The following is a 22,386-nucleotide window of genomic DNA, read 5'->3' on the forward strand; positions in this document are numbered from 1 at the left end:
TGTTAACCCGAGGAGCAGCGGGGGATTTGGGGTTGAATTAAATAAAAAATCGCCAATTTCTGCTTCATTTCCACGCAATCATCCCGCAACGGCCGGGAAACGGCGAGCGCCTTCCCCAGCCCCTGCCGCAGCCCCGGGCGGGGGAAAAGGACAGGAGAACCCCCCCACCCTCCCTCTGCACCCCATGGGGCGCCCCAAATCCCGAGGGAAGGCGAGGTGGGGTCCCCGGAGTGGCCGGGTGCCACCGGCTGCCCTTGCAGGGCCGCATCGGCGGGGTCACCGGGCTTACCGTTATTATTATTATTATTGTTATTATTATTATTATATCTCTTTTTTTTTTTTTCCAAATAATAAAATCCTCGTTATTTTTAGGTTCTGCTGCCAGAGCCGCCCCCCGCCCCCGCGCTTCCCCCCCCAGCCTGGTTTTCCCCCCCCCTCCCTCTCCAAGCTCCGGGCTAACCTATCCCGCTCCCGACGCGAGGACGTCATTCCTTACGTAGTAAAATATGGAGAAAGCAAGGGGAAAAAAAAAAAAGAAAAAAAAAAAAAAAAAAAAAAAAAAAAGACGCATTTTTCCCTCCTCTCTCCCATCTCCATTTCCAAAAGGGACAAAATGGATGTTTGGGCGGAATCCTCCCCCCCTCCCATACCCGCCCCATCCCGAGGCCCCGGTGGCGGCGGGCCGGGGCTGCCCGGTGCGCTCGGGGGGTTCGCGGCGTTCAAGCCCCGGGCAGACGTTCCCTGTTTAACCCCACGTAAAGGCAACGTGATCGCGGGGGGCTCCGCTTCCCACAGCCCGGCCGGTGCTCTCCGGGAGCCGCAGCCCCGGCTCCGCAGCGCCTGGATGGCCCCGGGCTCCGCGTCCTGCCCGCTGCCGGGGCCGGTTCTCCCCCAGCCCCACGCCCCGGAGGCTGCCGGTGTCCCGGCGGCTCCCGGCTCCCGCTGCCGCTAAGTCATTAATGGACGCAGAGGTGCGGAGGGAGGTAAATAATCCCACCCCCACCCCCCCACTCCCCTTTTTTTCACCGCCGTTTTTATCCTCCCCTCTCCCTGCCCCGCACTGAACTCCCCGCGCCCGCCGGGGCAGCCGCCGGTGCTGCCGGTGCCGGAGGGGCAGGGCTGGGCGGGCCCCGGCGGCCGCGCCGCTCCCCCTCCCGCTTCTCCCAACTTGGAGGAAGTCTGCGAGGGGGGACCCCGCGCCTCCCCTTCCCTCGCCTGATATTTTTATTTTTTTTCGGGGGGTGGGTGGGGTGTTCTTTGCCCTCCCTCCCCCTCCCCACCCCCCGTCCCGGATTAGGGTCCCGGCAGCCCCGGTGTGAGTGTCGGGGTGGGGGTGAGATGGCGGGGGGGGACGAGGCGTGGAAAGCTGCCCTCCCTCCGGCTCCCGCAGCGCCGGAACAATGGCCACGGGCTCCGTGGGGACAATGCCCGGCGGAGCCGAGCTGCTTGGGTTGCAGGACACGTCCACCACGGCCTCGGCCACCCCGGGCCCCGGCCCCCCGCTCCCCCGGGGCCCGCACCCCCCGTTCCCCCGGGACAGGCACCCCCCGTTCCCCCGGGGCTGTGGGAAAACGCGTGGCCGGCGCTGGCGGGGAGACAAGGGGCGACACCAAACTTAGGGAAAAGTGTCCCCACGCCGCTCCGGGGCTCGGCACTGTCCCCTCGCGGCTTTGGGGTCCCCCTCCCGGCCCCGTCGAGCCCGGCTTGTCCGTGTCGCCCATTGCGGCTCTTCCCGCAAACTCCAGCGGGTGCCGCCGGCCGGGGCTCAACAGGTCGGTACCGGGCAGCGCCCAGGTGCGCTCGGCTGCGCTCCCCCCGCCCCGCCGCCCTTTCCCACCCCTCCAGCACTCCCCCAGCGCCCCGCTCTCCCCCCGAACCCCCCTCCCCTCATTATTCCTGTTATCCCAAGGCAGCCTCCGTGCCCAAACGCCGGCATGTGCGAGGCAAACAGAGAGCGATTGTTCGGAGCCTGGGAACGCGCGGAGGGGGCGCGGGGGCCGCCGCCCGCCGCCCCCCGCCCGGCCCCCGCTCAGACGCGATTGTGATGGAAATAGGCCTTTCCCCGCATGCTGTTGAACTTGATGTTGACTCCTTTTCTTTGGAGTTTCACATCTCCTCGGTCACTTGTTTTGTGGGAAAATTTTCTCCCGAGCTTCGGTGTGAAATTAATTAATCGGGGCCTCTAGATGGCAATGGGACACAAAAGGGGACAGCCCGGGGAAACTCCGGCAAACTCACAAAAGCCACCCCCGGGGTTTATAGCCCCGGGGCCGGTCGGACCGACTGCCCTGCCCTGCCCGGTGCCCGAGGTAAGGGGCTGCCGGAGCGAAGTTTCGGTGTGTGCAGCTATTTTTTATTTCGCGGGGGAAGGATTTGGGGTTTAAAAAAAAAAAAAAAAAAAAAAAGGAGAGCAGGGAGAAAGGGGCGTGGGGGATGTTGTGTGGGGTTGGGGTGTTGTGTGGGCATCCCCTTCCGTCCCCTCCCAGCTCTGCTTTGGTGCGAGGTTGTAAAAAAAAAAAAAGAAAGAAAAAGAAAAAAACAAGAAAAAAACCAAAAAAAGAATCCAAGGGGGAAAAAAAAAAATCCCCAAGCAAAAGGCCGGGGCTGAATTGGGCATTTCTGGGGAAAGGAAGAAAAAATAATTAATTCTCTTGGTTTATTGCTATTTTCCCCCTTCAAAAAAAAAAAAGTAACTGGGAGGGTGCTGCTGTGCCCGGCTCTGCCCGAGCGGGCACGGCGGGGAATTCCACGCCGTTGTTCCCCGAGCTGGGAAATCTCTGCCGTGCGCGGGGACGGGGGAAAACCGTTCGGCTCCCAGTTTGGACTGGGAATGGTTGTTGGATTCCCAGTCCCTCTCCTCGCTCGCAGTTTCGGCGGGCGCCGCGCGTGTGCGTTCTCCGGCGGGATCAGCAGCGGCGGGGGGATAAATGGAAAATCAGATTTTCCTCGGGAGCACTTTGCAGGGCAGGATGTGGTGGTTTTGAGGCACATCAATCTTTCGCAAAGCGTTCGGGGCTTTGGGGGAATATTTTTGCACGGGAACAGGCCAAAAATACGAGCGTCAAATGCCATCCCGCTCTTTGTTGCCACAACACCTTTGGGTGACAGCGGCTGCGAGAAGAAAATTAAGAAAATCTGTTAAATCTTTAGTTTCCCCCCACATCGATATTTTCAGCTGGGCAGGAATTCGGGGGAATTTGGCTGGGGTTTGGGGACCCCTTTTCCTTGGGATCGCTCCCCCGCCTCTGCCGTGCTGGTTGAATCGAGCTGCGAAGCGACGTGGAGGGGAACGAGTCGTTGTGTTTTAAATGCAAATAATTCCCAGCGACGTTGGAGTCAAACGAGGGGGGGGGGGGGGGGGGAAGAAAATTAGAGGGAAAAAAAAAGAAACTGGGGCGGGAAAAGGAAAGGAAAAAGACCGGGGAAAAAATCTCGGTGGGAGAAAAAGAGGGGAGGGAAATAAACAGCAGAAAAATGCACTTTCGAGGGGAGCCGGGCCGGGCGGGAGAGCGGCTCCGGTGCCCGGGGAGCGGCGGGGGCTGCCCGGTGCGAGGCTGCGGTGCCCAGGGAGGCTGCGATGCCCACGGCAGGGGGGAGCTGGTACAGACGGACAGACAGCCGGACAGATGGACAGGCACCAGGTGTGGGGCTGCCCCAAATCGAGGGTGTCCCCGGCAGCAGAGGCCGTGTCCCGGCGTGGCCCTGGGCTCCGGGCAGGTGTCCCCACCCCGCGCGTGGACGGAACCGGCTGTGGGGCACTCCACGCCCTGCTCGCCGGCGGGACCGGCCCCGGCTGGCCGGGCAGGGGCTCCAGCGCCGCCCACCCCCCGCCCCGCCGCCGGCCTCGCCGGGAAAGTTGCTCCAAGTTGGAGCGATGGCGGCGGCTCCTCCTGACGCATCTTCTCTCTTTCCCTCCCCAGGTGGGCTCGGCCGAGCGGCGTCGCGGGCACCGGACAGCGGGCGAGGCGGAGGTAACCGCGGCTCTCCCCCACTTCTTCCCCAGCGGCAGCCCCGGGACGCGGCCGGTAGCACCGGAGGGATGCGGGGCAGGTGCGGGACCCGCAGTTGGTGGCGTTACCGGGAACGGTGGCAACTTCCCGGGGAGCGGGCCCCGGCGGCATCGCTCGGTGCGGTGGGACGGGGCTCCGCGGCCGGCCGGGCTGCTCGGGCTCCGGGGCTCCGGGGAGAAGCGGGGACCCCGCGCCGAGCCCCGCCGCGCTGCCTCCCGCCGAGGCGGCCGCCGGTTCCTGCGGCGAGCGCCGTGCTCGCACCGGAGCCCAACATGGCTGCTGTAGTGAAGGTATTTGATGCACACGGGGGTGTAGGCGAAGGGAAAAGGGGAGACCAGAGGCGCCGGGGCCGTTCCAGCGCCCGCAGCCGCCGGGGCGATGGGTACAGGCGGGCGACGAGTCGGTAAGTGCCGGGAGGAACGGGCCCGGGCGGGCCCCGTGCAGCCCCCGCCGCGGACACGCGTGGGGCGGCCGCCTCCCCCGTGTCGGCGATGCCAAGCTCCCCCCGCGCCTCTCGGGGACGGCGAGCCGTGGGCAGCGGGGCACCGGCGATCGGCGGGGGCGAACCGGGCCGCCGCGGCCCGCCAGGGCCCTGCGCGGTGTCACCGGGCCCCTGGGCGGTGGGAGCGGAACCGGCGGGGATGCTGCAAGCGGCCCCCCCGTGCCCGAAGCGGCCCCTCCTGGAGCCGGGCCCGGGCCGGAGCGGGCTCCCGAGGCGGCGGCGAAGCTCCGCTGGTCTCCTTCGTTCCCTCGGCGGAGCTGCGGGGCCGCGCTCGTTGTTGGGGTTTTACCCTTCGGGCAAACACCGCGGCCGGGCCAGCCGGGCCAGAGCCGTGGTCAGCGGGACCCACGGGGACGGCGGAGCGGGGCCGGCACCGGCGGTGCCCTGGCGGTGTGGGCGGCAGCGGGGCCGAGCCCGCCGGGGCCGCCGCGGCCGCCCGGGGCCGGGCAGGGAGGAATTTCGGAGCCCGGGTTCGGAGGTAACGGCGGCGGCTCGGCCCACGCGTGGTTCGGGGCATGGGGAGGATGGCGGGCAGCAGCACCGGGGCTGTGCTGGGGGACGATCCGGTAATTTGGCAGCCGGTGGCCGCGCTGGCACCATCTCCCCGCTCTCCGGGCTCGGCAGTGCCGCGGAGCACCGGAGCCGCGGGGACGGTAACGATAATAATTAATAGCCGTAATAATAATAATCAATTAGCGGCAGCTCGGTGAGAGAAGGCCGGAGGAGGCACGACCCCGCACGGCCCGGGGCGCGGCGCGGCCGCCGTTCAGCACCACGGAGAGCGGCGGGGCCGGTGCCCGGTCCCCGGTGCCCGGTGGCGGCGGGAGGAGGCTCCGCTCGCTCCCCGCGATGCTACGGCCGCCGCTGGCAGTTTGGGGGGCTCCAACGAAGGGCTGCCAGCCCTGGGGATGCTCGGTGCGGGGCAGAGAGCCCAGCTGCTCACGGGGAGCCCCCGGTGCTGGCGGGTTGGCATCTCCGCAGGCGCCGCCGTGCCTTCCAGCGCGGATATTCCGTATATTCTGTATGTTCTCTCTCTATAGGTGAGGATATGTAAAAGGGCGGGTGTGGGCAGAGGCGGCCAGCTCGGATCTGTGCCTCCTTCCCGAAATCGGAGCGCCGGGAGCGGGAGCCGGGCCCCGCCGCCCACCCCGACCCGCTGCTCCCGGTGCCCGCAGGAAGCGGGGCCGGCCCGGCTCTGCCCATGGCCGGGGCACCGGGCCGCCGCTGTGCCCGGGGCCGCGGCCGGGGCTGTGCCAGGGCCGCCTGTTGGTTTCGTTTTCCGCCGTTTCACCGGAGCGAGGTGCGATGCGGCGGCCCCGGGAGGGCTGCGGAGCCCGCCAGGCCAGGGCCAGGCCGGGGGTACCGGGGGCATGAGGAGACTGGGAACAACCAGGGGGGACATTCGGGGGTCCTGCGTGGCTGTGGGTGCGCCCGGGTGCGTGTGCGGAGCCGTCCGGACATCGGGGCGAGTGTGGCCATCGGTGTGAGCCGTGCACCGGGGGTGAGATGAGCGCTGCGGGGGCTCCGGTGTGCCCGGGCACCCCTGCGTGGTTCGAACCCACGGCTGTACCCCCCCGGTGCGCTCCCGGTGGGGCGGCGGGTGGGTGCCGAGGAAAGGCCGCTGTCCCCCCGGTGCTGCCCCGGGAGAGCGGAGCGGGGCCCCCCCACCGGGCAGTGCCGGCGGGGACCGGCCCCGGGTGGCCGCACGGGGGGGACGTGGAGCCGGACCTGGCCCCCGCGCCCCGGGCTCTGCCCCGCCGCCCCTCCGAGCCGCGGCCGCGCTTTGTCCCGGGCCAGGAGGATCTCTCCCCGGTCGGGAGGCACAGCCGAGGCCGGGCCCGTCGGGGGACCCCGTTAGACCCGGGATAAGGGGTGGTTCGAGCCGCGCTTGACTCTTGAGCATCTTCCCAATTTCTCCTTTGCAGCGGCGCCCGTGAGCGCAGCCCCGACGGGAGGGACCAGCCCGACCGCCCCCCACCCCCGCGGCCGCTCCTCCTCCCCGGGCACGGGGGGTTTAACCCCAGCCTCGGCCCGGGTGGGCGGCTCCGGCAGCGCCCTGCCCGAGCGGGGTTACCCCCGGGCACCGCCGCCTCCCCGACGGGGCGGGCCGGCTGCGGCGGGAGGCTGCGACCGGGGGGTGGGCCCGGGCCGAGCAGACGGAGCGGCCCCCGGGGACAGCGGCGGCCGTGGCGAATGGCGCTGCCCCCCCCGGGGGGGTGACCCCTGCCCGGCCCCACGCCCGGGCTGTCCCAGCCCCGCCACTCGGGCTTTGTCCCCGCCGGCCGCCCCGTCCCTCCTCCCGCCCTCCCCCGCCCTCCAGCCAGCCCTGCGCCGCCGACTCTGCCTCAACTTTAGAGGCAGGTCCCGGAGGCGCCGGGCAGCGGGAGAGGGACAGGCACCGGCACCGGCACCGGGCGGGGATGTCCATCCCCATCCCCGGGCTGAGCCTCCTGCGCTCCCCACCAGCCTGGGAAGGATGCGGCGACCCGGAGGCGACGGCGACCGCGGGCAGCAGCGGCCCCAGCGGGATGAGCAGGTACCCCCGCTCCGGGAGCCCTCCCCGGGACCCCTTCGGGAGTCTCTCGTCCTCTCCCCGGCTCCCGTTGGGCACCGGAGCAGCCGCTCCGCCGAGTTTCCCTCCGAGCAGCCGGATCTCCCTGGGAACAGCCCCCGCCGCTGCCCGGGGCCGCTGCCCGGGGCCGCTGTCCGGAGCCTCCCGGCCGGGGCGCAGAGTCCCAGTGGGGACCGGGCCATCCCGGGGACTTCAGGGTGACCCCCCCAGGGAAATTCACGGCCCGGACCCGCAGGAGGTGCGGGATCCCTGCCGGGTTTGCAGGGCCCGGCTGCCGGGAGCAGATGCGGGAGGAAGGGGAGGAAGAGGGGCACGGCGCGGGGGCGCGGTGGGAACCCCCGGGGGGGCCCTTTCGGCTGGGCCCGTCCCTTGCCCAACCACTTTCCTGACTCAGCAGTTCCGTGCCAGTAATTTCCAGTAATTATCAAGCGGGAGTGGGCTCCGGGCTGGGTCTGGGGGTGAATTTGGGGCTGGCAAGGACGCAGCTCCCTGGGCCTGTCTCCGGGGCTGGACCCTGGGGGGGACACCCTGCCCGGCGACATCCCCCAGGCCGCGTGGACTGCGTGGGTGCCGAGCCCGCTTTAGGGTCCGGCTCCTTTTGGGGGGTGCGACGTGGCCTTGGGGCTCTGGGCTGGGCACCGGGGGTCGTTGTGTCGCATTCCAAGGCACCGGAGCCCATCCCTGCTCGCCCACCTTGGGGCTTCCATCGTTTTTGGCGCTGAGGGGACAAAACTCGCGGCCACCGCGGGGGCTCCGGTGTCCCCCGGGCGCGCGGCAGCGGCCGAGGCCCCGTTTGGTCGAGACCTGGGTGGGTTTTTCTCTTTGGTTATCTAGCTGTATGAGTGTATGTGATATCATAAAGCTAGAGAACCGAATGTAAAAACCTTCTCGCTATCCTCCGGGAGAGAGGGGCTCGCTGCCCACCGGGCTCCCCGAGCCACCGGCCCCGCTGCCTTCGCCAGGGGACAGCGCTGGCAAGCCAAACGGAGCGGGAATTTTGCCTTTCATCATTTTTTACCGAGGCCCAGAGCTGGTGCCTGTGCTTGGGGGATGATTTCTCTTCCAACCACCAACCCCGGCGCTTTTATTTTATTAATTTTTCTTCTTTTTTTTTTTCTTTTTTCTTTTTTTGCCGCTGTGGTTTTAATTTCCACCCCGACAATTAACGCTGCCTCGCGCCGGAGATAAATGAAACGGGGCCAGCTCCGAAATAACCCCCTGAGAAACGCTGTTTATAACGAAGTGCAAGGAAAGTTGCTTAAATATATTACCGCATGCAAATTGTAATTTAGCACAAACCCCGTTCCCGAGGCCGATTTATCTGCCGGGGAAGGGAAATAAATCATCGCCGCTTGTCGCTTCCTCTGCATCTGCGGAGAGATCGCAGCTTTGTTCTTCCGAGAGAGGGATTTGGGAGCATCTGAGGGTGCTCCGGGCTCAGCCTCACGCAGATCCCTCCAGGATCCCCCGTGGATTTGGGATCCTGCTCTCTCCTTCCCTTCAGCTCCTCTCCATCTCCAGGGAGAGTGTCCAGAGCGAGGGCTGAGCCTGGGCTGCGCTGTGGGAGCTCTGGATGGTGCTGGGATAAGGGAAGGCTCGAAGCGGTGACCCCAAAGGTGGATCCGTGCCCAGTGATTCCTGGGAATCCCAGGAAGGTGTTTCCAGGTGGTGTTTTGGGGTGCAGCCTTGAGGGAGGGCCCTCAGTGCCCTCTCGGACATTGGGGAGAGGGAAGTGGGGATGATCCACAGAGAAATCCCTGTGCTGAGAACATTTTAGGATCAGGACCACCCGTTGGGGTGCAGGAACAGCGTGAGGGCAGCCGGGGCAGGGCGGTGGCACCGGGGCAGCTTCACTCCCCCCTCGCTGTGGGGTCTTTGGAGCAGCAATTCCCAGGCTGGAGCTGAGAAACGGGAAGGGGAGGAATGAAAAAGCTCAAGGCCCCAGTCCCTCTCTCCATCCTCCTCTCCCTGCTTTCCCTGCGGGATCGTGTCTCCTCTTCCACCCGGAGGCTGCAGCAGAGGAGGGATTTGGGGGCCAATCAACAGGTTCAGGTAGGAGAGGAGCAGATTCCCTGTCCTGGATCCCTGGGATCCCTGGGATCCCTGGCACTGATCCTGCCCCCCCAGGACACCCTGGGCTCACCCAATTTGGGACCTTTCCCTGGACAGGGAGGACCTGGCATGGCATAAAGCAGGGACAGCCCCCTGGACACCCCAAAATGTGGTGTGGGATGAAGAGGAAGCGGTTCCCTGTCCGCCCTGGGCCGCAAGGAGATATTCCACATGGATTGAGGCTGGGAATGCTGGTGCTTTGGCCGTGGTGGTGCAGACACGGAGCTGCCGAGGCATCCGGAGACACCACGGATTGTGTCCTCCGTGGAGACCCTGACCCCAAGGGAAATGTGCCCTGTCCAGGGGCTGATGCCACCCTGAGGGGCTGGACGGGCAGGGAAAACCTTCCCTGGCTCCTCAGCTCTTCCCTGCGCTGCTCCAAAGGATGTTGGGATGCTGTCGGAGCAGCTTTTCCATGCTCCACCCGCTCCCATCCCCAGACCCGACCCAGCCCTGGATCCCATGGCTCCCTGTGTGAGTTTGGGCAGGGTTTGGGCAGAGAATTCCCGAGTTTCTGAAGCTGGAAGGAGCCTCTGGATGGTGGGGACAGCTGGGGACAGCCAGGGGGGTGCCCAGAGGTGGCTGTGCCACACCAGGAGGGACGCCCAGCACCCAGCACGGCTGGGAACCCATCCTGCCCTCACCTCTCCCATTCCCAATCCCAAAAAACCCCACCACGCCCCCCCCATATCCCAGCTGGGACCGGCGGGGGGCAGGGGGGGATCGGCGCAGGCTCCGCCGCGCTCCAGAATCCTTCTCCTCCCTCCTGACTACTTGTAAACCATTTAGCAGGAATTTCTTAAAATAGGTTCCACTTTAAGGACTTATCTGCTGAATGCCATTAATTTTCTGGGGTTCGTTAAAAGCAAACTTGGTCTCATAGCAACGGAATCTATTCCAGGGAAGCAGCCAATTGCAGGGTGTGCAACCCAAGGCGAGAGAAAAGGAGCCTTTCAGGTTTATTCCAGGCCTTGGTGCCGTTTTTGCCAGCGAAGTTTTTTAATTTCCAGTGTTTTATTCCCCTGGCGGAATAATCCCGAATTTCTCCCCGCAAAAAGCAAAATATTGGTGGGGAGGGGGGGGGGGGTTGGAAATCGCTGTGGGTTTGTGGTGTTTGTGTGCAGGGACAGGAGGGATGGATCCTCTTTGGGACAGCCGGGTCCCTCCAGGGGTGGCACTGCCAACGTCGCCCTCGGCGTGGCTCAGCTCCGCTTCTCCGGCCACCCCGGCTGGATCCGGGACCGCCCGGCGGGATTTGGGGTTTGCTGGAAAAGCGAGGCCGTTAATCCCCGTCTCATTTCCCCGGCCTGGCTAAAGGAATTGTCATTATTTCCCTTTTAATCCCATCTCTCTCCTCTTTTCCATTAGGCCCTAAGCTGCAATCTTGTTCCCGGGGGATGTTCCGCAGGGATAATCCCGGCAGCTCTTGGGGTGCCCTGCACGGCTACTTTTGGGGCAGGGGGGTGGTTCCCAGCCCTGGGCTGCCGATGGATTGGGAATGAGCCGGGAATCTCCAGTGCTGCGTTGTTGATGGGTCAGGAATGAGCTGGGAATCTCCATCCTGATTTCCAACCCTGGGCTGCCGATGGATTTGGGATGAGCCGGGAATCTCCAGTCCTGGTTTACATCCCTGGGCTGCCGATGGATTTGGGATGAGCTGGGAATCTCCAGGCCTGGGCTGGTGATGGATTTGGGACAATCTGGGAATCTCCATCCCTGATTCCCAGCACTGGGAGAGGACCTGGGATGAGCATCCCAAAATGGGCACAGCAGAGTGAGGAGGGGGCAATGGGATGCTCTCAAAATCCCGTGTGGATTGGAATAGCTCGTGATGGCTCGGTTTTCGGGATGCTGGGATGGTGTTGGATCCAGCCTCGGGATTGGTGTTGGGATAAAAGGAGCCGTGGGCTGCTGGGATTTGGGGTGGTGAGAGGAGCCAGGGGCAGCTCCACCCTGGTCTCGTGGTGGGGATCAGCCAAAAACCCCCAAAAATAACCGTGCCTCCCACCCCAGCAGGACAACATCCAGGTTTTAATTGGGAATGAGTGGTGGGAATTGAGTTTGGAGCTGCCCAGCCCACTGGCATCATTCCCAAAGGTCTTGGCACCTGATTTCGACCTTAAATCCCAAATCTCCCCATCCCCGGGCGAGGAGCTGCCTGTGCCATCCTCCAGCCCTGACATTTCCCACCCCAAACCGATGATTTTCCAACCTGATGGCGCCGAGGGAGGAAAATAAAAGTAATTTCTGATCGAAAGTCCCACTTAAAGTCCCACGAAGGGTGGAAACCCCAGACAAAACCATTTCCCCGGGGTGGAGGGAATGGAAAATGCAGGGATGGGTTTAAGTTTAGGCCGCTTAGAAATCAGAATTCCTTCCCATCGGGTCCGTGTCGGAGAAGCTCCCGGTTATTTACCCCGGGCCAGCTCTTTAGCTGCTAATTTTTATGGATGGAGATCCCAGCCTGGATAAATCAGGGGCTGGAAGGGGAGAAGGAGGAGGAGGAGGAAGAGGAGGAGGAGGAGGAGGGAGAGGTGGGAAACTCTCTGGCAGTGCTGGAGGGATGGGACCTGGGTGAAATGAGACCCCAAGTGCAAGAACAGATGCCCAGGACATCGGGATCTGCTTCCAGAATGCCAGGATCTATTCCCAAGGATGTTAGGATCTGTTCCTAGGATATTTATTCCCAACCCACCAGCCCCACACGCTGGAGCCGTGCGTTCTCTCCCTATTTTATTTATTTATTTATTTTTAAATGGAGAAATTATTATTTACAGTTTAATATCTTCATGTTTCTATGGAAACTCCAGGGCTGTGCCAGGCGGGGAAGTCCAAACCGGCCAGGAAAATGGGAATATCGGGAAGCAGGTGGGTGCTTGGACAGGGAGCAGGGCCTGGATGTTGAGGAAGCCGCTGGGAACGCTCAGGGTGATGGGAATAGCGGAGCAGGAGCTCGGCCTGGGGTGGGGACACGATCCGGGCTTCGGTGACACTCCAGACGTGGCTTTGGGATGGCTCTCCCACAAATCCAAATCCAAGCCAAAGGATGCATGGATGGAGCATCCCTTCGCCTTCCCCACACCAGGAATCCTCCCAGGAAAACCCCTCAGGGAGCCGGAGGAGCCTTGGGCACACCAGGCCTGGCATCACCCGCCCGCAGCCCCGAATGTAGGTCACGCACGTCCCGTCCCTTGTCGGGGCTCGGAGCCGGGGCTCATCCGCGCCTCTCCCATCCTTGGGAAACGGGGGGCGAGCGCAGGGCACCGGGGGGGCCGGGGGCACCCCCTGCCTGGCACCAGCGCCGGTGCTCATGCGGAAAGAGCGCGGTGGCGGCGGAGACCTTCTCGCCCTAATCGCCGGTGACAGGGACTCGCTCGTGGCGATGTCCCCGCGGAAGGTGTGCGGCGGCCCCGCTTTTGTCAGAAAGGATCTGATCAGAGCAGCGGGGAAAGGTCAGCGGGGAAAAGCACCCGAGGGTGTCCGTGTGTCCGTCCCGCCGTCCTCACCGCTTGTCCCCGCCGAGGGGAGAGGCGTAAAAGATAAAAACAAAACCCCGAGCGCTTCAGAAAAATAAAAAAAGAAGAAAATACCGGAGGGTTCTGCTGGCGGAGCCTTCGGGGATGGCGTTTGCGAGGCTTCCTCGCCGCCACCAGGAATGTATTTATTTATTTTTAATGAAAAGCACGAGCTCTGGGGCCGGGCCTTGGCAAACAAGGGAAGATGTTGGGAATGGGAATGGGAATAACGGGGCTGCGCCGCCACCCCTCAGCTCTGTCGGCCCCGCGAGGCTGAGCCCGGAGTTTCTCTGCCCTAATTCCCTGGGAAGCCAGGCGAGGGCTGATCCTGGCACTGCTGGTTGTTGTTTTCCAGAAATCTTGGGTTTCTACACGGCTTGGAGAAGGTTTTGGGGCAACCTATGGGGTCGAGGGTAGGGGGGATCGAGGTGTGATGCCCCTGAACCGCCCCATCCCTCGGGAATTCCTTCGCGTCGTGTGCCAGGCGGGGATTTGATGTGGAATATCTGCTCCTGGAGCATCAAATGCTGTGTGTGGAACATGAGGAGGGCTGCGGTGTGGAGTGGGGTGGAGTGAGGGAGCTTTTTGGGGTCCCCATAGCTGGGGTGTGGAGTGGAGTGGAGGATGGGGGTTTTTTGGGGTCTCTATGGCTGTGGTGTGGAATGATGGGTGTTTTTGGGGTCCCCATGGCTGCAGTGTGGAGTGACAGGGGTTTTTGGGGTCCCCATGGCTGCAGTGTGGAATGACAGGGGTTTTTGGGGTCCCCATGGCTGCAGTGTGGAATGACAGGGGTTTTTGGGGTCCCCATAGCTGCAGTGTGGAGTGACAGGGGTTTTTGGGGTCCCCATGGCTGCAGTGTGGAGTGACAGGGGTTTTTGGGGTCCCCATAGCTGCAGTGTGGAATGACAGGTGTTTTTGGGGCCCCCACAGCTGGGGTGTGCCCTGCAGTAAAGGATGGGGGTTTTTGGGGTCCCCAAGGTTGTGTCCTGGACAGGGGTTAGGGCCACCAGCCCTGCATCCCCTCTCCTCTGAGTTTTGAAACCAACACCGGGCACTGCTCCTTTTCAAACCCCATTTTTAACCTCAAAACGAAACATTTTGGACACGGGGGGAGCCCAAACCCGCAGCACCAACACCGGCAAACTCCCCATTGCACCCAGAACGCACTTTAGGGCTAAAAACCCCACAGCACCTGCACTTCCCAAAGCCCGGAGGGGCCACACGCGTGCACGCCCGGCCTTGCACACGCGTGTGCAGCCGGGCCGGAGCCGCTGCTCGGGGTGCGAGTGGCATTTCAATGCGAGCCCGGCGCGAACAATGAGGTGTGTTTTTAAGGGACTGTGAAAAGGGTGGGTTTTTTTTGTTGTTGGTTTTTTTTTTTTTTTTTCCTCTCTGCGCTCAAGGCCTGAAAAGGCAGCCGGGGTTGGGGGGGAGAAGGGAGGGGAGGAGAGGAGGGAGGGGAGCCGGGCAGCCCCTCCATTAGCTCAGTGCAGCAGCGAGAACAGCTGTGAAAAGAGCCCAGGCCTTTTTCCCACGCCCAGAGGAGCGGAGCGAGGGAAGGAGCCCTCCCAGCGAGGTCAGATCCCATCGCTAATACAGACACAGGCTGTGCCCTCATTCACGTCACCCCGGCGCAGGTTTGTTTAAGGCACACACACACACTGACACTAATTTCTCCTCGCCCTCGCTCCCCCAGCCGGCCCCATTATGGTCCCCGCTGCATTAAACCCTCCCCGTGCGCCCCGGCGACGGCTGGCGGCACCCAGGGGAGTGGGTTTGGGGTGGGGTTTTCTTTTTTTTGGTTGTTTTTTTTTTGGTTGGCTTTTTTTTTTTTTTTTTTTTTTTTTTTTTTTTTGATTTGTCGTCCCTCCCCCTCGGCCCTCCCAACACCTGACCGACAAGGTCAAGACGAGTTGCCCGAGCCCCGGCGGCGGCGATGATCGCGGTTGTGGCCGGCAGCTGCTGCGCCGGGGCCGGCTCGCAGGAATGCGCCGGGCCCCGCAGATGGGACCTGGCGGGGGTCTGACACCCGGGACTCAGCTGGTGGAGGAGGGTGGGGATGCTGGGCTGGGGGGAGAGGATGGAAATTCCCCCTCCTGCCCCCGTGCCGGCTGTGGGCATCCTTGGAGCGTGGCTGATCGATGCGGTGGGAGGGTGGGGTTGGGGGGTTTTGCTGGTGGCGAGGGGAGGGTGGGTTCGACCCTGCCTGGTTTGTGGTTTTCTGACCCTAAATGGGGAGTTTTGGGGTGGGTTTGGGGGCTGCCGGCAGCGTCTCAGTGGTGCCAATGTGATGGGAACGCAGGGCACGTGTGATAGCCAGAGCCTGCCCTTGGTGTCACCATCCCCTGCAGCCCAGCTCTGGGGAGGGGTTCAGACCCCAAATGAGGAGTTTTGGGGTGGTTTTGGTGCTGCTGGTGAGGTCTCACCAGTCCCAATGCCACCAACACAGGGCACGTGTGATGGCCTTGCTGCCACCCTCCCAGTGCCCTGCACCCCCGCACTGGGAAAGGTTCAGATCCCAAAGGAGGCGTTTTGGGGTGGTTTTGGTGCTCCAAGTGGGGTCTCACCGGTCCCAATGCCACCAACACAGGGTACATGTGATGGCCCGACCCTGCCCTTGCTGCCACCATCCCCATCCCCTCCACCCAGCCCTGGGGGGGCTCTGGGGGTGGTTGCTGCTGGTGTGGGGGTTCAGGGACACCCTGCAGCCCCCACAGAGGGTGAGAGAGCTGCTCCCGTTCCAGGGCTCACCCCATGCCCCCTCGCTGGCATCTGCCGCTGGGCAAGCGGCAAATAAATCAGCTCTTGTTTATTCTCGTGCCTGGGCTTGGTGTGTGAGTTCATTTTAAAACGTTCTGCCCTAAATTACAGCCTAATAAATCAATACCCACTTAGCCGGGCGAGCCAGCGGCCGCAGTTTGCCCAAGGAATTAAAGTTCCTTCCGTGGCTGCCAGGGTTTGGGAAGGGTGAGGGAGCGAATCCCAGCAGGATCCCAGCCTGGGATAGGTGTGGGCATGGCTGGGAGGAGCCGGGATGTGGACGTGGCTGGTTGGGACGTGGCTAGGACACACCTGGGCACGGCCAGGACGGGTGTGGCATGTCTGAGGGACATGTGTTGTGCGGGGGATGGCCCCGAAATGCGTGGGGACGGTCAGGGTTTGTGGGTTCACGGCCTGGAAATCCATGAGGACGGTCAGGGTTTGTGGGTTCACGGCAGGGACATCCGTGTCACGGCTCTGCATGGCACCGGTGACATGTGCCAGGGCAGGTGTCTGACACCAACCACCCCATGCAGGGATTTGGGGCAGCCTCGGAGCCAATCCTAATCCCCTCTCCAGCTCCTCTGGCACTGGGTTCCCCAAAAAACGGGTTCCTCACCTCCATCTCCCACCTGCCTCTGCCTGGATGTCCCCTCCCCGCTCTGGCCACTCCGTCCTGGCCCAGCTTTCCGGGAGTTTCACCCCTTCCCTCACACCTTAATCCCCTTGGATTTGTCCGGGGCCACCTTCCAGGGCCCCCCACCTCTTTCTGGGGCCGAGGAACCTCTGCCAACCGGGTGCTCCTTGGCTTGGAGGGACCCAAGTCCCTCTCTCAGCCTCCCCATCCTCCTCCTCCTCCTCCACGACGATTCAGCGCCCACAACCTCTCAGTGCCACCGCTGCCAGTCCCCACCAAAACCACAGCTCGGGGACCCTCATCCCGCTCCTCCCCGAGCTGTGTCGGGGCCGGGTTCCTCTTTCCCTCCTTCTCTTGCTCTCTCCCTGCCCCCCTCGTCTCCCTTGCCAAACCCTGACACTTGATGGCAGCCCATTCAAAATGCATGGGCTCCCCTTTCCGAGCGCCCCGGTCCTTTTGAACTAAAAGGATTTTCTCAGAGGCTAAGTTCAAATGTACGGCCGTTATTTATTTATCACCCCGCTATGTATTATTCATTTATTTAAAAATGTATGGCAGCTGGGAGCCCCGTGTTTAATCACCCCACGGATGGCGAGGGCCAGGTGGAGCCGGCCCCTCGCTCCGCCGCTAACCTGGCGCGGTGGCCTCACGCCTCAGTGACCACGGACCCAACCAAAACTGCCCCCAGACCCTGCTGGGGCCACAGGGGATGCTGAGGAGCTGCCGTGTCCCCAGTGCTGGCTGTGGGGTTGTTGTCATCCTTCCCCCGCGCTGCTTTTTTGGCTTTGGGGACAAGGACGTGCCAGATCCCAACGCGAGGACAACGCGGCCGAGGCGCTGCTGCCGTGCGGGGAGGATGGAAGGGGCTGGCATTGGGCTGTCAGGAAGGAAAAAAAGGCAGAAAAAGGAGAAAACAAGGCCGGGCTTTGCTTTCCCCGCCACGGAGGGGAGGAGGGGACACATCCAGCCCTGCTGGCATCTCGCTGTCCCCGCAGGGCTGAGCGCGGGGGAGAAGTCCCCTGGAAGGGTTAAGGATGCTGAACGTCCCCCCAGGAGCCCCGAGGAGCCCCCGCCACCCTGTTCCTCGGCGGGACAGTCGCTAATTGAGACAGCTCCGGCCGCTGCCTCCCTCCTCTCCCCCTGGGGCTGAGCTGCCTCTTCCCAGGGGGAGCACATTGTCTGCTCCGGCGGGTTGATGTAATCCCTAAGCCCGAACAATACTTCCCCACCCCGCTCCGGCTGAAAGGGTATTAGTTGCCCAATGAGATAATTACTCCGCAGGCCACCCTAATCATCCCCTCCGCTTCGCCCGGGAGCCGCCCGGGATGTGGGGTCGGGGGTGGAACCCGCTGCAGGGGCTCATCCTACAGGGCCCTAAAAAGCGGCAGGGAAGCGTTGTAGAAAAGAGGGATGTGCTCCTGAGGGGTCACCTGCAGGCTCACCTCAGAATGTCCCTCGTTGTGCGGGGTGTGGGTGGGAATCCCCGCATGCTGATGGAGCAGGGCTGGGATGAATCTCCTCGCCGTGCGATGGGATTTGGGTTTTTCCCGAAGTTCCAACCCGGCCTTGACCCCTCGGGAAGGGTCTGGGCTGGCAGATGTCCCTCGAGTGCCCAGCAGTGAGCACGGCCCTGTCAGAACCTGTTTGCCAGGTTAAAATCTGGGGAAGCAGAATTCCGTGTTTTCCTTAAATATCCCAGCATCTCAGAATCCCCGAATCCCAGGTGCAAGTTGGCCTTGAGTCCAAAACCCCAAATTTCATCAATTTAAACCCCTGTCCCAAACTCCAGGATAAACGTGCAATTCCCAGAATAGGTTTTTAGGGAATAATCCCAATTTCTGGCACCATTTTGCTCAGGATTTGCTGCCACAGGGACCCTGTGCTCGCTCCCATGGAATCACGTGTGTACCCACCCATCCCTGGATGCTCGGCTGGGCTGGAATTTGGTGGTTTTCCCAGCTGGATGATTCCAGGGCTGGTTTTCCCAATTCCTGGAGCAGCAGCCGTGGCCATCAAGCTGCAGAGAGCTCCTGATGTGGGATTGGGAATGCTGCAGGAAAAGGGACCTGCTGAAATTAAAGCCTGGTTCTTACTAATCCCGGTCTTTGCGGCTCTGGCTCTGCCAAAGTCGGGGATTATCCCGACCGCCTCCCCGCACGCCGGGACAGCACGAGCCAGGCAGCCGGGAATTAATCTCCTGTAGGTTCTGCTGATCCCATTCCCTCAGGAATGGGGCTGGGGGGGATTGGAGGGGCTGGGGGACAGAGACAGGAGGGGGACAGGGCCGGGATGGGGACAGAGACAGGAGGGGGACAGGGCCGGGATGGGGACAGAGACGGGATGGGGACAGAGACAGGAGGGGCTGGGGGACAGAGACAGGAGGGGGACAGAGACAGGAGGGGGACAGGGCCAGGATGAGGACAGAGACAGGAGGGGAACAGGGCTGGGATGGGGACAGGGACGGGAGGGGCTGGGGGACAGGGACAGGAGGGGGACAGAGACAGGAGAGGGACAGGGCCAGGAGGGGCTGAGGGGCAGAGCCAGGATGGGGACAGGGCCGGGATGGGGACAAGGCCAGGAGGGGCTGGGGGACAGAGCCAGGAGGGGGACAGGGCCAGGATGGGGACAGGGCCAGGATGGGGACAGGGCCAGGATGGGGACAGTCAGGAAGGACACAGCACCAGGAGGGGACCAGAAGGGACAGAGCCAGGAGGGGGACAGGACCCTCTGCCACCGCAGATTTGCGGCGTTCGGTGACATTCTCAGCGGGATATTCCCCAGGACACTCCCCAGGAGCAAGGACGAGCTTTGAGGCCTGGCACCAGCAGTGGCTGCTCCACTCCAACCTCCCAGCGAGGCTGCAAAAACCCCATTCCCAACCCTGGGATCGCCGCCGGCCGCGCGGGGCCGAGCAAGGCCAATGCCAGCCCAGGCCCTGCCCGCTGCCCTGACCGCTCCTCCCCGGCCCTTGCTGGGCTCTGTCCTGCCAGACAAACCCCGGCTCTTTGCCGGCCGCAAAGTCCTTGGCCGGCCAAGCACACAAAGCGGCTCCATTATCCGAGGGGGGCTGCAGAGGAGGGGCTGGGGGCGGCCGCACAACGCGCACGAGTGGCCGCCCCTATTGTGTCTGGGCAGCGAGGGCCGGACCCCCGGCGCGGCCCCTCAATGGCCCCATTGTGGCTGAGCCCCCCCAGCGTCCCCTCGGGGTGTTTGTCCCCCCCCACCCACCCCGAATCCGGGGCAGTGTTGGGGTCTCTGCTCCCGTTGGGAATGTTTTGGGGTGAACGGGGGTGCTGTGGTCAGTGAGGGTTGGAGCTGTCACCTCTCCCCGCTGTGGTTTTGGGGGATAAAAAGGCTGATTTGGGGTGGCTCCATGCTGGCAGTGGGTGCTGGGGACAGGGGACATGGCTGAGGTTTGTCCCCATCGTTCAGCATGGAGGGATTTCCCTCCCCACCAGCTCCTGGATCCTCTCCCTGCCAGGGTCATCCCGGCTGCAAAATGTGGGATGTGGGATCTGTGGGGTGATGGAGCTGCTGGAGCCTCTCCAGATCCCACTGAAGGGGTCAAACAGAAACTGGCCCCAAACTGGGGCCTGGGATTGGCGTGGTTTGGGGTGATCGGTGAGGGTTTGGGGTGATCGGTGTGGTTTGGAGTTGATCTGTGAGGGTTTGGGAGTGACCGATGAGAGTTTGGAGTTGATCCCTGAAGGTTTGGAGGTGATCAATGAATGTTTGGGGTGATCTGTGAGGGTTTGGGGTGATCTGTGAGGGTTTGGAGCTGATCAGTGTGGTTTTGGAGATGATCCATGAAGGTTTGGAGGTGACCAGTGAGAGTTCGGAGTGATCAGTGAAGGTTTGGGGTTGATCAATGGGGTTTGGAGCTGATGCACGAGGGTTTGGAGTGACCACTGTGCTCCTGGAGCTGACAGAACCCCTCATTCCATTTTTTTTGCAGAGCAGAACCCCCACCTCACCCTGACCACCCCGATCCAGCCCCATCCCTCACCGGGAACAGGGATGGGACGGAAGATCCAGAGCCTTGGGAAGACCTTGCATCCTGCAGCGCCCTCACCCTGGAAATCCACGGATGCAGCAGCCCCAGGAGCTGCCATGGACTGGAATTTCCTGCTGGGAAAAGGATTTTCCTGGGTTTGTAGGGGCCAGGCTGGTCCAATCCATCCCTGTGGGATAATCGGGATGTTGGCTTCGCTTTCCCAAGGATCCTCGACGCCCCTTCACTCCCCTCTCCTGGATGGGGTAAGTTTGGGATTTTCCCTGCTTTCCTCTCCTTCCCTGCAGGCCCAGAACTGGCTTTTCCATGTGGAATTTCCCCCTGCGCTCTCTCCAGCAGGGATTTGGGGGGATCAGGGAGCAGCTCACCCCATCCTGGTTCTTTTCCCCTTGTTTTGAGGGGAAATCTCCATTTGATCCCCATTTTATTTATATTCCTCTTTGGAAATGTTCAGATTCCAGCCCCTCCCAGAGCTGGTGGAAAACTGGCCTATTTGGGATGCCAAATAATCGATTTTTCCCCCCCTTTCCCTTTTAACTGACACCCCAAAATCTTCCCCCCATGACCCAAACCCATCCTTTAATCCTTTAAAAGGGAATTTCCTCTCGTTTCCCCCCCACCTGCACGTGCATCCCCCACCCCTCCGTGCTGCTCCATCCAAACCCGCTTTTCCTGGGATTTCACTACTTCCAGCTGCTCCTGGGAGCTGTTTTGGGGTTCCAGCTTCATCCCAGCCTTCTCTTGGAACAGGGAAGGGGGTGGGGACAAGCAGAACCCTACAGCAGCAGCAGCAGCAGCCGCAGCTCATCCCATCCTTGGGAATCAGTCAAGGGAGAAAATCCACATCCCCTGCGGTCCTCCCTCCTCCAAGTTTTTTTTTCCACGTGACAGCCAAGCTGTCCAAAACATTAGGAAAAATAACTTCCACCTTTCCCGGGGTGAGCCTGGCAGCCGGCGCTGCTCTCCCGGGCGCATTTTCCAGCAGGGATTTGCTTCATCCCAAATGCGCAGCGAGGGGGTGAGGGATACGATCCCAGTTGTTTTCCCCCCACCCCAAATGCAGGAGGGGGTTGGGTGTCTGCTGGTGGAGGTTGGATTTTCCCGGTGGAGATGCGGGGTCACCCGTGGGAGATGGAGCTGGAATGTTCCTGGGGGACACCAATCCCCTCATCCACCCTCGGGACCGGGATCAGCTCTGTCCCATCAGGCTGAGGCCGGATTTGGGAGCCCCAGTTCAGGTTGAGAGGCCTCAAAACCCCCAAATTCTGAACATTTCCCACATTTTTCTCTTCATTCTTTTCTTTCAAACCCCTTCTTCCTCCAGGCCCCACCAGGGCCATGATGGAGCCAGATTTGGGAGCCCCAGCTGAGCCTGAGCGGCCTCAAAACCCCCAAATCCCCACATTTCCCACATTTTCACCTCATTCCCTGCTCTTAAAACCTCCTCTCCTTCCTCCAAGGCCACCATGGGGCTGGATTTGGGAGACTCAATCGACGCTGAGAGCCCTCGAAACCCCCAAATCCTTTCCCACATTTTCCCCCTTCATTCCCTGCTCTCAATCCTCCTCCTCTTCCTCCAAGGCCTTGATGGGGCTAGATTTGGGATCCCCAGCTGAGCCTGAGAGGCCTCGAAAGCCCCAAATCCTGAACCTTTCCCACTTTTTTCCCTTCATTCCCGTGATGGGGCTGGATTTGGGATCCCCAACCAGGCTGAGAGGCCTCGAAACCCCCAAATCCTGAACCTTTCCCACATTTTCCCCTTCACTCCCTGCTCTCAATCCCCCTCTCCTTCCTCCAGACCCCACCACGGCCACGCTGGAGCCAGATTTGGGACCCCCAATCCAGGCTGAGAGGCCTCGAAAGCCCCAAATCCTGAACCTTTCCCACTTTTTTCCCTTCATTCCTGTGATGGGGCCGGATTTGGGATCCCCAAGTGAGCTTGAGAGGCCTCGAAACCCCCAAATCCTGAACCTTTCCCACTTTTTCCCCCTCACTCCCTGCTTTGAAAACCTCCAAGGCCTCCATGGGGCCGGGTGGTGCCCGCTGGGTGCCCCCAGCAGCTGCTCGGTGCCACCGTGGGCAGAGCCACCCTCATCCTCATCCTCATCCTCATCCTCATCCTCATCCTCATCCTCCTCATCCTCATCCTCATCCTCATCCTCCTCATCCTCATCCTCCTTTTCCTCCTTTCCTCCTCCTCCTGGCTCTAAGATGGCCGGCGGCCCCAAAATGGTGCTGAGCATGAGACGCCATCTGCAAGGCTGGT

The 22,386-nt window shown here is 62.4% G+C and overlaps 1 protein-coding gene across 18 annotated transcripts in view; it reads left to right on the top strand.

Annotated features, from left to right (window-relative positions):
* The window catches only part of LOC104697394, a 36,058-nt gene that overhangs the window by 2,391 nt on the left and 11,281 nt on the right, over nucleotides 1–22,386 (top strand). For 4 of the 18 annotated variants that reach the window (XR_005603748.1, XR_005603743.1, XR_005603745.1 and 1 more), the window contains 2 exons: nucleotides 3,921–3,971; nucleotides 20,064–20,365. Coding sequence is in view for 10 of the 18 variants with exons in the window: in XM_039566317.1 (XP_039422251.1) it covers nucleotides 3,921–3,971; nucleotides 20,064–20,365 (353 nt within the window). In the remaining 8 variants the exon portion in view is untranslated. Of the gene's footprint in view, nucleotides 1–735; nucleotides 984–2,127; nucleotides 2,310–3,522; nucleotides 3,642–3,920; nucleotides 4,051–6,838; nucleotides 7,049–20,063; nucleotides 20,366–22,386 lie in introns of those variants that run through there. The other 14 variants (XR_005603749.1, XM_039566314.1, XM_039566316.1 and 11 more) reach the window with 13 other exon arrangements.

The sequence above is a fragment of the Corvus cornix genome, chromosome 28 (assembly GCF_000738735.6).
Source record: "Corvus cornix cornix isolate S_Up_H32 chromosome 28, ASM73873v5, whole genome shotgun sequence".
Lineage (NCBI taxonomy): Eukaryota > Metazoa > Chordata > Aves > Passeriformes > Corvidae > Corvus > Corvus cornix.